At 45.0% G+C, this 18491-nt stretch overlaps 1 protein-coding gene across 2 annotated transcripts in view; it reads right to left on the reverse strand.

The window, feature by feature from the left end:
* Positions 1-18491, reverse strand: part of CFAP58 (cilia and flagella associated protein 58) — a 102632-nt gene that overhangs the window by 11297 nt on the left and 72844 nt on the right. The window contains exons 16-17 of one of the 2 annotated variants that reach the window (XM_084634153.1): positions 4933-5052; positions 3235-3676 (exon numbers count right to left, since the gene is read on the reverse strand). In XM_084634153.1, coding sequence (XP_084490279.1) covers positions 3659-3676; positions 4933-5052 — 138 coding nt within the window. In that variant the 3' untranslated portion in view covers positions 3235-3658. Of the gene's footprint in view, positions 1-3234; positions 3677-4932; positions 5053-18491 lie in introns of those variants that run through there. The other variant, XM_084634152.1, reaches the window with a different exon arrangement.

The following is an 18491-nucleotide window of genomic DNA, read 5'->3' on the forward strand; positions in this document are numbered from 1 at the left end:
CCACATAAGCAATATGGCATCATGCGATACAATTATTGGCATGATCCCAATCCCATTTAAATCAATTAATTTGGAAATAGGGTCATACCAAAAGCACTTTCCTGCTGCAGAAAGAAGAATATTGAGACTAGTCAAAGTTTGGAGCCCTGGCGATGTTCCAGTTAGGAAGAGAAATTGGTGAGAGTCAGGTATTTTCTATGATGCAACATTGTTTATTTACAAGGAACACATAAAGTCCTGCTTCTCCAAATGCAGGAGGAACCAAGAACAATAGGAGCAGTTTCTTAGCTTATAACTAAGGCTACAATTTAGTCATGGAGGTCACAGCAGTCACGGATTCCGTGACTTTACCGGACCTTTGTGACTTCTTCCACCTTCAGCTGACAACAGCTGAAGCGGGAGCTTGAGGCAGGACTGTGCGCCCTTGCCCTGCTGCAACAGCTTGCAACTGCAAGCTGGAGAGCTGGAATCAGGACCCTGCAGCCCCTGCCCTGTGGTTTGCAAGGAGTGGGGGGACTGCAGCCTGGCTGTGCACCCCAGCCTGGCAGCTTCTGCCAGGGGCTGCAGCTGGGCTCATGTGCCCCAGCCCCGTGGTGGGAGCTGCAGCAGGGGCTGTGCGCCCCTGCCCCACAGCATCCCTGGGCCGTGCGCCCCCTCCTGGCTGCGCCCCCTGCTGCAGCCGCTGGAGCCAGGGGTCTTTGCCTGACAGTCCCCCCCTCACCCATTGGACTCCATTCCTCCCCCTATGTAACCCTGCTCCCAGTTATTTTTAGTAAAGTCACGGATAGGTCACGGGCTCCATGAATTTTTGTTTATTGCCTGTGACCTGTCCATGACTTTTACTAAAATAACAGTGACAAAATCTTTGCCTTACTTATAACCCCAAGCCTCCTTAGTCAACAGACCCAAAAATTCTCTCTAGTTTTTTCCAGGGTCACACTGTGCTCATCGGCTACTGTTTGGCTTTCTTGTTTTTTGCCTCTACCTCACTCACTGTTCTGTCCTCGGTCTCTCCCAGTTTTTTGACTGTTCTCCTTCATACACACACATGCCCACACACCCCTGCCCAAAACAATACTCAGCAAAAGCCTGTGGGTGGGTTCACATACTCCTTTTGTCTTAAGTGGGGGCTTATCCTTACAATAATAACAACCGTACCCTTCGATAGCAGAGGTCCAGAGCATCGAGTGTCCGGGAGCACTCTGTACAGCTTTATTCCAGGCATCTAAGAGTTATTAAGGCTCTGATGCAGCCAGGTGAAACACAGGCAACCACATGGCCACCACCAGTCCATGACCAGGCAGCATTCCCGCTTCATCTCAAGGCCAATCTTCAGAGTTTGATGTGCAGGGATTTTGTCTCAAAGGTGGGCAACATGACCAAAAAGTCAGCAGTGGCCAATGATGACTTCGGTCCTCTCTGGGCCAGTACTCAATGCTACATCCCTATTACTGATAAAGTCAAACCATCTTATACCCAGTAGTCATTGCTGACAATGCATATGAAATGGCACCAACTTCCTTATGTTTTTTTTAAGCAACGTCCCTGTTTCAGATCCACCTAAGAGAATCTGACATGTGCAGGCTTCATAAAACCATACTTTTGTATATAGTTCCAACTTTTGTTCACTCCAGACCGTATACAGGTCCTCCATTGCCGAGGCTGCTAAACCAGTTCTCCTTAGAATGTCTGGTGGGCTGCATCTGTTTGAAGACAATTTATTGCCTAGGTAGATGAACGTTTCAGAGTAGCAGCCGTGTTAGTCTGTATCCGCAAAAAGAAAAGGAGTCCTTGTGGCACCTTAGAGACTAACCCATTTATGTGAGCATAAGCTTTCGTGAGCTACAGCTCACTTCATCAGATGCACTTCATCAGATGCATCGGATGAAGTGAGCTGTAGCTCACGAAAGCTTATGCTCAAATAAATTTGTTAGTCTCTAAGGTGCCACAAGTCCTCCTTTTCTTTATAGGTAGATGAAGTTATCCACTACTTCCATGGGTTTGTCCAGAAGCAGAGATGTCTTGTACCACAACTTTTGTGCCAACACTCTGGATTTTTGCTTTTACCCAAGAAATCCTTGGCCCAAGAGCAGGTGCCTCTTGCTGGAAGCTCTCTAGTGTAGCTTTAAGATTGTTTGCATCCTGACCAAAGAGGATGACATCATCCGCATAATCCGGGTTGGTAAAAGAAGTTAAATGGACAGTTATACTGATATTTGTGGAGATATGTTCAAGGAAGCAATCTATTGTGCAGAAGAAGAGGGCTGCAGCCAGGACATATCCCTACTTTACTCTGGATCCAGTGTGAAATCTGTGAGACCTGAGGGTACCTCAATGCACCCATGCCTCTGAGTCATTATGTAGGTCTTGAATTAACCTCAGGAGGATATCAGGGACACTGATGCCTCGCAGGTTCTTCCACAAGGCAGCTCTAGCCTTACAGTTACATAAACCAAAGGGTGAGTTCACAGCTATCTGTCTCAGTGAAGTTTTTACTCAACCCATAAACATATGTTGACCTGGCACAGGAGAATAGCATGTATGCCTGTTTGCTAATACAATATTGTGTGTGAGGAAGTAAAAATGTACACAGCAGCAATTTAATGCATTAAAGACCAATGAGAGCTCTAAGGAAAACTTTGAATCATATTCATCATCTTTGAATCATCAACTTTGAATCATATTCATTGCTAAACTCCTGCTTCTATTTTACATTTTTTGCATTTCTTTTCTCTTCTTCCAGATAACTAAGATTTACATAAAAACAGGCTCCTTGTTTATTGAGGGTAAACATCATCTGCTCCTGGAGGATTTTCCCCATGGTTGGTGTAGAGTTGATTATGATGCAGAAATAGAAGATGATGACTTCAACAGGGAAAGGAGCTGAAGGAGCAGATGAACTCTTGGGAGAAGGCTCTTGCTTTCATATAGTCAAGAACAAGGGAAGAGCCCTACATTTCATATAAGTAGAATTGCTTCTCATGATCACACCTTCAAAACGTTTTCCATGAGGCAGCTCTTCAGAACCAGGAAATCCTGATTTCTAGTGACAAGGGGTTAAGATAGATTACTCTTGTCAGCCCTGTAATAAGACGTGAGACTAATGTACGCACAATGCACTGTGAGAGAAATAACAAGGATTTAGGAACAGTTTCCACTAGCATGTTAAAAGGAGTGTGAAAATGTTTTTGACTCACTTATTAGAAGATTTCACTCATTTAAGAAAAAATGAAATTAAGCCTCATGTATCTGTAGTATCTCAAAATGTCCATGTGGATGAGCGTTTAGAGTAATATGCTGTACATTAATATTCTAATTGCACTTTCATTTCTTCTTTGTTTAATGAAACAAATAAAAATAATATTACTAAATTCTATTCTCAGAATGCTTAGGAAGCTTACACATTAGTAAAACAACCTCCCTTTGTTTTCCCCAGCAGAGAGGCTATGAATATTGTTATGGACTTTCATACAGAAAGCACAGTTAACAGGTAGCACTGGCATTATACAACACTGTACTGTAGACTAGAGAAATGTCATGTAAGTGCTCGGCAATGTACCCACAGTAACATGTACAGTTCTGTCCACTTCAGAACCAAAACACCATTGGAACAAAACCAAGGGAAGTGGTGGATTCTGCATCTGTTGAAGTCTTCACATCAAGACAGGATCCCTTTCTGGAAGATAAGCTTTAGTGAGACATAGGTTACTGGGTTCAATATAGGGATAACTGGATGAAACTCTCTGCCCTGTGCTAGACAGGAAGTCAGACTAGATGATTCAATGGTCTCTTCTGGCCTTAAAAATCTATGAATCTATGAAAAAGAAGTCAATTTCTAAAATGTAACTGTTTCGGTTAGCCTCTGAGGGCAGACCAATAAACAGGCCCTATATCTTGTCCAAGTAAACCTGTTGAGTTAGTAATATTTACGCAGCATGCTATTCCTGGACTGAAATACAAGGTGTTCTTTCACAGATTTATTTGGATGAAATGGAGGATCTACTTATTGATCTGCCCTCAACGACTAATGGAAATGGTTAGGTTTCAGACGATTCTTAGAAAGGATGCTTCTCAACTGATGGGCCAGTCTTTGCTTGTAGAGACATTTTATAGTTATTCTTCCATCTTTGACTGTTGGTCCTATTTGTCCTCTTACTTGTATCTATTGACTAATCAAGCTGAGCATATCCAGTTATTTTAATCTTTCCTAGTAAATCAATATTTTCAGCCTTTTGTCATTAGTGCTATTCCCCTCTGAACTCCTTCCAACAGCCTGATGATTTTTTGGCAGTGAGGTGGGAAGAGCTGTGACTCTTAGGCCAGTGTTTCATGGAGAATGTAGGGAAATGTTGAATTATCCTTTTTTGACAAACATCAGAAATATTTGTTTAGGACAAGACAAGACTTGTAAATGAAGAAAACTATGCCCATTCCCCACAGTTAAAAAGTCTTTGGCATCACAGCTTAGTGTGGAATATGGATGCATAAAAAGCTGAGAGGAAACGGCTGAACTGCTAAATAACTGTATAGCCAAGTAACATCACAGGAAAACAAAGGTATCTTTTGATACGCAGCTATAGTTTAGGAAGTGTCCTATTTTAAAGAGCTTGTTCCATTTTCTCTGACATTATTCTTTCTTATCTTTTCTCACTTGCTATCCCCCTTACTGCACTGCAGTATTATTGGCCAGGCTGCACAAAAGCAGTGAAAGCACTGTGAAGAATTACAGTCTTCTGAAAACCCCCTGACAGTGAAACATTTTTAACTCCTTGCCCCCACCTCCAGCCAGAGATTGAGGCTCAGGTTCTCAGCACCAAAAGACTCCTTGGGAAGACAGCCTTCCCTGTGCAAAGCACTGATGTAGTCCTATAAGCATAGCAGCCCTTCAGATGGACTCCCTTTCTGATTAATCCCATGAAGGGCATCTCTTACTTTCAGTTGCTTGGTCTTCTCTCGGAGGGTGTGTCGGTAGAGCTGCAACTGTTCTGCCGCTTCGGGCCCAGGCTGCCGGGCCAAGATGTGCTTCAGCTCTACATACAACTTTTCCTTTTCCTAAGAGACAAGATAAGCAGAACAGCAACAGTTCATAAGTGCTCTTATTTGCTGTCACAGTAACAACAGGACAACCTGTATTTATATCAACCCAGCTGAAAGATGCAAGTAAATCTAGCAGCTATTTGCAGAAACAAAGCTGCCTGTGTGTCAGTCTCTGCCTTGCTAGCCATAAGGTATTTAAAGTTGTTGTGATAGCAGTGGGATAGCTCATTAAGACAAACACCCAGCTAGTTCGTACCAAGAATTAAATATTCTTAAACACTGTCATCAGCAAACCTGCTTTGGCACAGAGGGTATAAAACAGAGTCACCAGAAATATAGTCAAGGAGAAAATTACTTACCAGTAATTGTGTTTATTGTAGTCCCCTTCTCCCACCCCCATCACATTACACTAAGGGATATAGCTCCACCAACCTGGAAGTAAGGAGTCAACCAAACTGTCAATCACAGCCTGTATAAAAGAACCAGCCCGCCCAATTTCTCCTCCAAACAGAATCCTGTAGAGCAAATAAATATATAAGAAAACCAAACAACACACAGCACTAATTGAGAGAGCCCCCAAGGGGATGTGGGAGGAAAGGAAAATTAGGGATGACTATCACAAACACAATTACCAGTGAGCAATTTTTCCTTGTCATATGTCTTCTCGTCCCACACATTACAACAGAACCTATGCAGTACATGGATGTAACAAGCCATAAGTTCCCAGAGGAACTCCATGGCCACTAGAGGCTTTCAATGATGAAAGATTGCTTCCAAATATGGTTTAAGGTCTAATTTATTTTACCTGAGTAAATACGTGTATTATGTAAGGTCTATATCATGGCTTTGCACATTTCAATGGGGCTAATGCTTCACCACTCTCAGTGATGTTGCCACCTGTACAGGTTTTCCCAAAATCATCCCTTTTTTGAAGAGGCTGTCCTGGGAAATTTGTAAATGTGCTCAGTACACACTACCAGTTGTTCAGTTTTATGGGCCTGGGATCATTCTGGATGTCCTGTTTTTTTGTACCTCAGAGATGGCAACCCGACCGCTCAGACTGAGATAATTATTATTATTTAATATAATCATCCTTCTACAAAAAAAAGACATAGCAGGCATCTAAGTTTGTTAGATAATGAGAAAGAATGATCCCCCTTCTGTATGCTGTGAGTGTAGAAATGTTCTTTTACCAGTGTTGCCACATCTCTCAATACTTGTTGTTTTTCTTGGTACCCTGCTCCTGCGGTAAGGTGATTATGAGAATTTCAGCTATCATTTAAAAAACAAGTTTCTAGCCCTTGTGGTTGCAGAGAAAGGATGGAAAATGTGTACATCCAAAAGGCTCAAAACCAAAACGCAAATAAAAAACTTTTTTAAAAATATCATTTTTAGGCCAATCTCGTGATTTTGGGGGGCCTGACTCACAATTTTAACACTTGAGGTTGTGCTTATCAAATGAAGGCTTAGAACTAGGGCTATTGATTAATTGCAGTTAACTCACACTATTAACTCAAAAAAAATAATTGTGATTAATCGCAGTTTTAATCGCACTGTTAAACAATAGAATCCCAATTGAAATGTATTAAATATTTTTGGATGTTTTTCTACATTTTCAAATATATTAACTTAAATTACAACACTGAATACAAAGTGTACAGTGCTCACTTTATATTATTATTTTTATTACAAATATCTGCACTGTAAAAATGATAAAAGAAATAGTATTTTTCAATTCACCTCATACAAGTATTGTAGTGCGAGCTCTTTATCATGAAAGTGCAACTTACAAATGTAGATTTTTTTTTGTTACATAACTGCATTCAAAACCAAAGCAGTGTAAAACTTCCATGAAAGTTTATGCCCAAATAAATGTGTTCATCTCGAAGGCGCCACAAGTATTCCTCATTGTTTTTGCTGATACAGACTAACATGGCTACCACTCTGATACAAGTCCCCTCAGTCCTACCTCTTATTCAGCCAACTGCTAAGACAAACAAGTTTGTTTACATTTGTGGAAGATAACGCTGCCCGCTTCTTATTTACAATGTCACCTGAAAGCGAGAACAGGGGTTTGCATGAGACTTTTGTAGCATTGGAAGGTATTTATGTGCCAGATATGCGAAACATTCATATGCCCCTTCATGCTTCGGCCACCATTCCAGAGGACATGCTTCCATGCATCATGCTGATGACACCCATTAAAAAAATAATGCATTAATTAAATTTGTGACTGGACTCCTTGGGAGAGAATTGTATGCCTCCTGCTCTGTTTTACCCACATTCTGCCATATATTTCATATTATAGCAGTCTCGGATGATGACCCAGCACATGTTGTTCATTTTAAGAACACTTTCACAGCAGATTTGACAAAACGCAAAGAAGGTACCAATGTGAGATTTCTGAGGATAGCTAAAGCATTCCACCCAAGCTTTAAAAATCTGAAGTGCCTTCCAAAATCTGAGAGGGACGAGATGTGGAGTATTATTTCAGATGTCTTTAAAGAGCAACACTCCAATGCGGAAACTACAGAACCCGAACCACCAAAAAAAGATAATCAATCTTCTGCTGGCGGCATCTGACTCAGATGATGAAAATGAACATGCATTGGTCCGCACTGTTTTGAATTGTTATTGAGCAGAACCCGTCATCAGCATGGAAGCATGTCTGTGGAATGGTGGTTGAAGCATGAAGGGACATATGAATCCTTAGCGCATCTGGCATGTAAATATCTTGCGACACCGGCTATGACAGTGCCATGCAAATGCCTATTCTCACTTTCAGGTGACATTGGGTTTTCTGGTAAGCAGGTCAATTGTACTGGAGAAAGTTGGCAGAAGGAAGTAGTGATCTTCTTTAGAAGTTGTTGAGGAAGACAATGGCCAATGAAAGTTAGGGTAGGGCCGATGAATGATGCAATCCTGACACAAAGAGCAAAGGAGAAGAGAGCATGGATAGAACATCCCCAGTTGCTTATCTGATCTGAAGAGGGAGCACTAGCGTGCTGACAGGGTCCAGAAAGGAGAGGAACTCAGGAGATACTGAACTCAGCTAATCCTCAGAACACCTGAAAGGCTAAAAAACATGGATGGAAAGTAAATAGAAAGACTAGAAAGGGTGTGGGTCTGGTAAGAAAAGCAGGGCCCTGGATATCATGTCATCACAAGGTGAGTCTGGAGCCTGACAGAAGAAGCTGTAGTGTTATACTGGGACTCCATGAGGCAGATTAGGAGACTGTGGGGCCAGTGAACTTCTGGACATTTTTTGTAGAAGATGCTTATCCTGGTCAAGTCTAGAGTCTAAGCACAAGGGAGCAAGCATTAGAAAGGCTGCCTGCATTAGGTCTGGTCCTCTCATTTACAACAAGTTGTTTTGTATTTGGGGGCTCATTTACTGTATCTCTCTCTGTGTTTTTTTATCCTTTTTACTCATTTTTTAATTTAAAAAACTCATCTTCTATCTTATCCTTCTCTGCTCCCAGGAGAGCTGGAAGGGGAAAAGAAGCATGTTTGAACAGAAACAGAACTAAACGACAAGGAATGAATAAAGGGACCTAGACTTCCAGGTTGAAGATGACAAAAAGACTGAGTAGGAAGTAGGCAGGCTTGGTCATTTAGACTGGCTTTGATGAACATCCTTTTCACCTACCTGCTTCATGGATGGTGCAGCTATCCTTATTGGGGATTCTTTTGTGGGTGTGAAAAAAAGAGACCTACAACAGTGTGTAACTGCTGTGCATGATCTATATTCATAACTCAACATTGTATGGTACCTGGGCCAAGATTTTCAAAAGTGAGGCGTGATTTGGGATCCCTCAACTTTTCTTTTGGATGCCCAACCTTAACATCTTCACAGGGCCTGGTTTTCAGCACTTTCTGAAAATTGGGACCTTTTAAAGCGTATCTAGTTGAGCATCCAAAAATCACAAGTTACTTTTGAAAATCCTGGTCTTAAACTACGATAATTTATTCAGAGGTACCCCTTATAAGTTTTTATCAATGCCTGGTAGAAAACACAAAATCATCACTCATAAAGTGTGCAGATGACATAAAGTTTGGGGGAATGGTAAATAATGAAGAGGACAGGTCACTGATACAGAGTGATCTGGATTGCTTGGTAAGATGGACACAAGCAAACAATATGCATTGTAATATGGCTAAGTGTAAAATTATACATCTAGGAACACAAAATGTAGGCCATACTCACAGGATGGGGGACTCTATCCTGGGAAGCAGTGACTCTGAAAGAGATTTAGGGGGCATGGTGGATAATCAGCTGAACATGAACTTCCAGTGGGATGCTGTGGCCACAAGAGTAACACACTCCTCGGCTGTATAAAAAGGGAAATGTCTAATAGAAGTAGGGAAGTTATATTACTTCTGTATTTGGCACTGGTGCAAATACTGCTCAAATACTATGTCCAGCTCTGGTGCCCACAATTTGAGAAACATGATGATAAATTGTAGAGGGTTAAGAGAAAAGCAAGAAGAATGATTCAAGGATGGAAAACGTTCCTGATAGTGAGAGATTCAAGGCGCTCAATCCATTTATTTTAACAAAGAGAAGATTAAGGGATGATTTGAATACAATTTGTAAGTACATACATGGGGAACAAATGTGTGATAGTGGTCTCTTCAGGCTAACAGACAAAGATCTAACAAGATCCAATTGCTGAAAGCTGAAACTAGAGAAATTCAGACTGAAAATAAGGCATACATTTTTAACAGAGAACATAAGTAACTATTGGAACAACTTACCAAGGGCTGTGGTGGATTCTCCACCTCTGGCAATTTTAAAATCAAGATTGGAAGTTTTTCTAAGGCTATCCTCTAGTTCAGAGACGAATTGATTTAGGGAAGTCCTCGGGCCTGTGTTAAACAGGAAGGCAGACTAGATGATCACAGTGGGCCCTTCTGGCCTTAAAATCTAAGAGGTGGTGTGATTTTTTCACAGAACAACTCTTCTGTAACCAGGCAGCCCACTGTAACATGAACTACAATTTGCACATGCAAAGCATTACATGGAACTTTCATTCTGCTGCACAGAGTTTCACTATGTCTCTAAAAGTGACTTCTAACATTTTTTGTTACTTTGGGTTCAAGCTTTTTGTATGTTTAAAAAGCAACAGCAAATGAAAAAGTGGCCTTGTGAAAACCAGGCTTCTCTGTGTTAACACTCCATCCCTGAATGTATCACAGATTTGTATTTTGGGAGCGTGTACTGGTAATTTGGATAAATATGGACCAGTTGATGGATTGAAGGTCTTATGTGCAATTGTTTTCCAATTTATTTCTCTCCTAACCTACTACAAGGGCCAACCAAGCTCTTCAAACATTGTGCAATGGGGTGTATAATAACCACATTTAGAGACAAAGCGTGCAATTCTATTATAAAGAGAATCTATCTCATGCAACAGAGACTCATTAGCTGTCCGATGTGTATTGTTTCCATAGTCCAGCAGTGGCAGAACCAGCTGTCTTGTAATGCATATCCTGTCCTTTATTGCTAAGCGCTGTCCATCTCTTTTATATCTAGTCAATTAATTTGTCACTGGGTTAGAAGCACCATATGTCAGGGAAACATCAAAAGAAAACCCTGTATACTTAATTCTTTCCTCATCAGCAAAAGTTTGTATTCACAGGTTGACACTTCAAAATATTCTAACATTTTAGCCAAGGATGCAACAAAATGTGACTTGTGTATCACGTTGTTTACCTTTCAAATTACTTTAAAAACACATATAGCTGGAACAAATTTAAGTCAGAATACAAAGTATATCTGATACTATCAGCAAAAGTGGTGCAGTTATCCCCACACATACATATTTGGGAATGCCTGGCAAAAACAAAGCAGCATAAAATAACTGAGAAAGAACCCTGAATTTTACAATGCATAGTCGGGGCTTGGGGATGGATGAGCTGAGGAATATGCAATGTAAACTACACCTGGGTATCTCCTTTATATCCAGCCACTGGCTGGTATACTGACTATATGGAGTTACCAGCCAGCGCTGTCTGACCCATCAGCAAATGGTATTCAAAGGAGTGCTGATTTCAGTTGTGATATTTCCTGTACTGCAACCACTGAAGATGGCTCCCTGCTGCTGTTTGGACAGCAGCTGAAATTTACCCCTCCTCGCTCCCTCCTTAGTCTCCAGGGGTGAACCTAGTGGAGATGGGGCAGACAGAAATCAATCCTCCACCTACAGGAAGGCCATAGGGCTGCAACCCAGATGGTATTCCAAGTGAACACCTGGAGTAGTAGTTAAGACCCCTCACACCATTTATGCATGGGTAATGCTACAATTTAGTCACAGGTATTTTTAGTAAAATTCATGGACAGGTCATGGGCAGTAAACAAAAATTCACAGCCCATGACCTGTCCATGACTTATACCATAAACATCCCTGACTAATCTGGGGGGGGGGTGGAGGGCCGCTGCTGGGGGGGCACCCTGGGGGCCCGCTGCTGAGGGGGGTCCAGGGCCATCGGCTCCAGCTGCCAGGGGCTGCTGAGCAGCGGCTGCTCCAGCCATCCCAGGACTGCTGCTGGAGGCCACCGACAGCGGCTGCTCCTGGGGACCGCTGCCGGGGGGCCACTGACAGCAGCTGCTCTGCCCATGTAGCCTGTGGCAGGGGGTCTCAAACTTTTTCTTGTTCAGGCGCCGCACAACATGCTATAAAAATGCCAGGGCCCAGCAGGGGAGTGGGGGTGGGAACTCAGGGCTCCAGGCCGCGGGTGGGGGGGTGGCAGGGGACAGATCCTTGGGCATAGGCATCGTTTTACTTCTATTTGGGGGGGCAAGAGCTGGCAGGGCTCGAGCCAGCTCCGCAAAATGGGGTCCAGGGAGGGAGCGCTACCTCCACCCCCTGATTCACTCAGGAGGCCACCCAGCCTGTCTGGGCTCTGCGGGGATGCAACCAAAAAATATAACCCAATGGGGGGGCTCAGTTCAAAAAGTTTGAATATCACTCAGGGTGCAGGGAAGGGATAGCTAGGGGCTGTGTGCAGGCAGGGGGGTAGCTCAGGGTGCAGGCAGGAGGTATCTAGGGGCTGTATGAAGTGAGGGGAGTAGCTCAGGGTGCAGGCAGGGGGGTAGCTGGGGCTGTGTGCAGGCAGGAGAGTAGCTCAGGGTGCAGGCAAGGGAGTAGCTAGGGGCTGTGTGCAGAAGGGAGAGTAGCTCAGGGTGCAGGCAGGAGGGTAGTTCAGGATGCAGGCAGGGGAGTAGCTCAGGGTGCAGGGAAGGGGTAGCTAGGGGCTGTGTGCAGAAAGGAGAGTAGCTCAGGGTGCAGGCAGGGGGTAGCTAGGGGCTGTGTGCAGGCAGGGGAGTAGCTCAGGGTGCAGGCAGGGGGTAGCTAGGGGCTGTGTGAAGTGAGGGGAGTAGCTCAGGGTGCAGGCAGGGGGTAGCTAGGGGCTGTGTGCAGGCAGGGGAGTAGCTCAGGGTGCCAGCAGGGGGGTAGCTAGGGGCTGTGTGAAGTGAGGGGAGTAGCTCAGGGTGCAGGCAGGGGGTAGCTAGGGGCTGTGTGCAGGCAGGGGAGTAGCTCAGGGTGCAGGCAGGGGGTAGCTAGGGGCTGTGTGCAGGCAGGGGAGTAGCTCAGGGTGCCGGCAGGGGGGTAGCTAGGGGCTGTGTGAAGTGAGGGGAGTAGCTCAGGGTGCAGGCAGGGGGTAGCTAGGGGCTGTGTGCAGGCAGGGGAGTAGCTCAGGGTGCAGGCAGGGCAGTAGCTAGGGGCTGTGTGCAGGCAGGGGGGTAGCTCAGGATGCAGGCAGGGGAGTAGCTCAGGGTGCAGGCAGGGGAGTAGCTAGGAGCTGTGTGCAGGCAAGGGAGTAGCTCAGGGTTTAGGCAGGGGGGTAGCTAGGGGCTGTGTGCAGGCAGGGGAGTAGCTCAGGGTGCAGGGAAGGGGTAGCTAGGGGCTGTGCGCAGAAAGGAGAGTAGCTCAGGGTGCAGGCAGGGGGTAGCTAGGGGCTGTGTGCAGGCAGGGGAGTAGCTCAGGGTGCCGGCAGGGGGGTAGCTAGGGGCTGTGTGAAGTGAGGGGAGTAGCTCAGGGTGCAGGCAGGGGGTAGCTAGGGGCTGTGTGAAGTGAGGGGAGTAGCTCAGGGTGCAGGCAGGGGGTAGCTAGGGGCTGTGTGAAGAGAGGGGAGTAGCTCAGGGTGCAGGCAGGGAGTAGCTAGGGGCTGTGTGAAGAGAGGGGAGTAGCTCAGGGTGCAGGCAGGGGGTAGCTAGGGGCTGTGTGCAGGCAGGGGAGTAGCTCAGGGTGCAGGCAGGGGAGTAGCTAGGGGCTGTGTGAAGTGAGGGGAGTAGCTCAGGGTGCAGGCAGGGGGTAGCTAGGGGCTGTGTGCAGGCAGGGGAGTAGCTCAGGGTGCAGGCAGGGGGGTAGCTACGGGCTTTGTGCAGGCAGGGGAGTAGCTCAGGGTGCAGGCAGGGTGGTAGCTCATGGTGCAGGGGGTAGCTAGGGGCTGTGTACAGGTCCGGGGGGCTCCCAGGGCAGCTCCCAGCTTCAGCAGGGGGGTGGGGGCAGGGCTCTGAGCTTCAGCCCCGTGCCACTCCTGGCTGGGAGGTGGCCACCGGCTTCAGCCCCACACTGCTCCAAGCTCAGGGGGAGGCTTCAGCCCCGCACCACTCCCGGCTTCCGGGCACAGGATGGGTGGGATGCGCCGACTTCAGCCCCATGCCGCTCTCAGCTTCAGCGCTGGGGCACCGGGTTTCAGCTGTGGGGCCCCGCAGCCTCCCTGAAAGGGCTCACAGACCCCCAGGGTCCGCAGACCTCTGGTTGAGAACTGCTGGCCTATAAGGCTAGCCTGCTTGCTTGCCTATATATATCTATATCTATAGATATAGATATATATCTTTTCTTATGGACTTCTTATTTTGTTATGAATTTGATTATTTGTTTTATTATCATAGATTTATAGGTTTATATTAAAGCATTTTGGCTGTTAACGCAAGGGACCTACAGACCACATCCTGTATGCTGAGCTATGGCAAAGTTAGCAGACATATGTTCGGGACCTTTCACCTAGGTAGGTGGTGATGAGCTAAAGCATAAGGTTCATATATGGCTGCGACCTTTAACATAGCCAGATAAAGGATGCTTGAAGCAGGGTGGCATAGGGGGCTTCCTAAGTTCATACCTTATTGAAACTTAACAGGTAAACCACAAGGAAAGAACCAAAATAACTGGGTAGGACAGAAATAACAAATGTGAGAATGAGCTAATGTCATTAATATGTATGTATATGTCATCAGTACGCACAAACTATGGAGTAAGTGTCCCCTGACATTTTGTGGGTGAGGAAACTAAGTCTGGACATAGAAGGAGGGCTCAAGTACTCAAGCCCTATAAGAGAGGTGACCCGCCATGCCAAGAAAGTTTTTTTCTAAGCTTCCTAATTTCTAAGCTTATGGGTTCCTAACTTTCGAGCTTCAAGGCTTCTTTGTTTATTAGTCTATAAGTCTGTTAGTTCTTAATTGTAAGTTTAAGTCAGTTAGTTAAATAAAACTCTTAAGTTAGCTTCAACAGCTCTTAGGTCTGTAGCTTCTCCTAAGCTCTACACCTCCCACTCAAGAACTGAGAAACCTGGACATGAACTTTCTTGGCATGCCAGAAGCAAGGCTGGTCCTTTGTCTCTCACCACCAGGTTATCAAGGAAGGGTGTATGTATATTAATCAAAAGCTTTAGTGTATAATATCACATGTATCTCTAAAACAATATTACTACATTTGTAACTCTAATTATTACTCCATTTATCTCAATAAACATCTTTAAGGCTACATTTGTCTCAGTGTAAGTGCCCTGTCATACATCTCATCTCGAGAGTCCCTGCAAACTCTGTGTAGCCTGATTCTGGGAGAAGAACCTTATTATCTTCTGATCAAATTAATTGGTGAGCCTATAACCCATATTATCCAAATTAATAATATTAACTTCCTAAAATCAGGCACACTGGTCCCTGGGACCAGCCACACTGGCTGCTACTTGGGCGGTCCATGGGGTCAGCTGCTTGGGCAGCCCTGTGGTCAGCCACACTGGCTGCTGCACAAGTCATGGAGGTCGCGGAAAGTCAGGGAATCCGTGACTTTCCACGACCCCCGTGACAAACACGGAGCCCTTTGCATGGGTCTTGAGACACGTGATCCATGGAAGTGCAGACCCAGTAAACCCTTCCTTGTCACATTACAAACTACCCCTCTGTGCCAGACTGCAACTGTAACACACAGGTGGAAAGGTGGCAGATTTGGAGTTTCCCTACAGGAGTTTAAAAGCAGTTGGAAAGCACAGGTATTTGCTTGCATTAAGTAGGGCAGGTCTCAGTGGCAATACCCTTGCCTATTGAGGAGGTATGGGTAAGATCCACGAGGCTTCCCTGTAATTCAGAGAAAGAACAGGAGGACTTGTGGCACCTTAGAGACTAACAAATTTATTAGAGCATAAGCTTTCGTGGGCTACAGCCCACTTCATCGGATGCATAGAATGGAACATATAGTAAGAAGATATATATACATACAGAGAAGGTGGAAGTTGCCATACAAACTGTAAGAGGCTAGTTAATTAAGATGAGCTATTATCAGCAGGAGAAAAAAACTTTTGTAGTGATAATCAAGATGGCCCATTTAGACAGTTGACAAGAAGATATGGTAACTTCCACCTTCTCTATATGTATACATATATCTTCTTACTATATGTTCATTCTATGCATCCGATGAAGTGGGCCGTAGCCCACGAAAGCTTATGCTTTAATAAATTTGTTAGTCTCTAAGGTGCCACAAGTCCTCCTGTTCTTTTTGCGGATTCAGACTAACATGGCTGCTACTCTGAAACCTGTAATTCACAGTTATTGCTGCTTAGCTTTCATGGCTAGGAGAAATGTAAGTTCCTCTAGCTCAGAACTAGGCCCCAAAAGCTGAAGTCTTTATACAGTCCTTTGTGGGCAAAATTCCCACCAAAGTCAGTAGGAGGCTAGAGCTTTGTTCCAGGATTGGGCTCATTGTTACAATTATGTACCGTTAGTGATGCAGGCGAATATACAGCTACGGCAAAGTGATGAGACCACATTCATTGTGCGTAAGCAGTGCACATTGGGAGTCTCAGATTAGGGGTTAGAGTCAGTCTCCCGGAGTTCTGAAGAGGATTTCAGTGCCTCTTTGGTAGCTGCTGTATAATTTGTGTAAGTAAAACAGAATTATTTTAGAACAATCTTATCAGTCTGAGATTTGTTTTCCAGGAGAGCTCAGAGGAGCCCACAGATCTGCCTTTAGGCTATACTCTGACAATATGTTTCTGTGTCTCCAAGTCTCTGTCCCATTTACCCTCCCGCTTTTATTTCCTTCCTCTGAATATGAACTAGCTGCTGTCTTAGATTCCTGCATTCCCCTGGCCATCTTACTCTGCACTTGCTGAGTGAGAGGAAATCATTTCTTCTGTAGAGATCTGACTAGGTATTTGGCAAGTTCCAAGGGACTGATTCTTCAGACTCCCACGGTCATCAATTTACTCACTCTGTGGTCAGGCAGAAGCACCTTACCAAGCACTAAAGATATGTCTATATCCGAGCTGGAGGTATAATTTCCAGCTCAAGGAGACATACCCACGCTAGCTCTGATCCAACAAATGCCCCAGAATGTGGCCATGGGCAGGGCGAGCAGTGGCAGGGGCTAGCCTCCCCAAACACAAGCCCAGGGTCTTGGATGGGGTTGTATTCAGGGGAGCTAGGCCCTCCCACCACTTGTGCTGCCACAGCTACACTTCTGTCTTTAGGCACTAGTTTGATGAGAGCTAGTGTGGGTATGTTTACTGGAGTTGGAAATTACACCCTCCAGCTCCAATGCAGATGTCCTCTAAGGGCTTGTCTACACTTACAGCACTGCAGCTGTGCCATTGTAGCACTTAGTGAAGACGCTACCTACACTGACGGGAGAGCTTTTCCCATCACCCCAGTTAATCCACCTGCCCGAGAGGTAGAGAAGCCCTCCAGTCAACAGAGGAGTAGCTAGGGTTTAGGTTGCTTTAACTGTGTTGCTGAGGGTGTGGATTTTCCATACCCAGGAGTGATGTAGTTATACCGACATAAGATGGTAGTGTAGATCATAGAATCATAGAATATCAGGGTTGGAAGGGACCTCAGGAGGTCATCTAGTCCAACCCCCTGCTCAAGCAGGACCAATCTCCAACTAAATCACCCCAGCCAGGGCTTTGTCAAGCCTGACCTTAAAAACCTCAAAGGAAGGAGAGCGTAGGTAACCCATTTCAGTGCTTCACCACCCTCCTAGTGAAAAAGTTTTTCCTAATATCCAACCTAAACCTCCCCTACTGCAACTTGAGACCATTACTTCTTGTTCTGTCATCTGCTACCACTGAGAACAGTCTAGATCCATCCTCTTTGGAACCCCCTTTCAGGTAGCTGAAAGCAGCTATCAAATCCCCCCTCATTCTTCTCTTCCGCAGACTAAACAATCCCAGTTCCCTCAGCCTGTCCTCATAAGTCATGTGTTCCAGTCCCCTAATCATTTTTGTTGCCCTCCGCTGGACGCTTTCCAATTTTTCCACATCCTACTTGTAGTGTGGGGCCCAAAACTGGACACAGTACTCCCGATGAGGCCTCACCAATGTCGAATAGAGAGGAACGATCACATCCCTCGATCTGCTGGCAATGCCCCTACTTATACAGCCCAAAATGAAGGCTAAGCCTGCTTCACATAGTAGAAATTACTGCTGCCAAAAACTGCTCATTTTGCTCGCTCTTCCCATGGAGAAAAGACTGTCAGTGACTGATATCTCAGCTCTTTGAGCGACATTCCCTTATATTCCCAGAGTGCCACTCAGCCATTACTGCAGTCACAACCCAATTCCTTCTGTAGGTGATAGTATGCATCACAGAAACCAGTAACTGGGAGCAAAGTTCTGTGTTCACTTAGATGGCCTTTTCTTATCTGCTCAGGATGCTGGCAAACTCCTGAAATGACCCCAGTAGTTTGTAGCCAAGTGTATGATTTTGAACTAGAGGTGATCAATGATCTGACCGCTAATGAAGATGTATTTGCAGCAAAAATACACCAGAAAGCCCCAATTCTCTCATAGTATCAGTGTGGCCTTCTGGTTAGATATTTCAACAAATGTGACTAGTACGGCTGCTACACATCAACAGCCTTCTCAACCAGCTCTGCAAAAATCCTACCATGCACCGAGCACTCTCCCTCACGCAAAAAACATTTCAATCTGAGTAAATTTCCTTTGTGTTTGTTCCTGTCTCTAGCAACAGGAGCACCACAGCCATCAGCAAAAAGAAAATAAAGGAAGGCGGAGTTGTAAAGCGAAAATGTGCCACTTACTGTACCTTACCATCTCCCAAAACACTTAACCAAACTGGAAATCCTTATTTTAATTAGTAAGGGGTGAAAAACAGCATAGCGGCTCTGCAAGCGCATTGCAGTCAGACATGGCTTTGCTGAAGAAAACAG

Source organism: Lepidochelys olivacea, assembly GCF_965140295.1.
Source record: "Lepidochelys olivacea isolate rLepOli2 genome assembly, chromosome: 7".
Taxonomy (NCBI): Eukaryota; Metazoa; Chordata; order Testudines; family Cheloniidae; genus Lepidochelys; species Lepidochelys olivacea.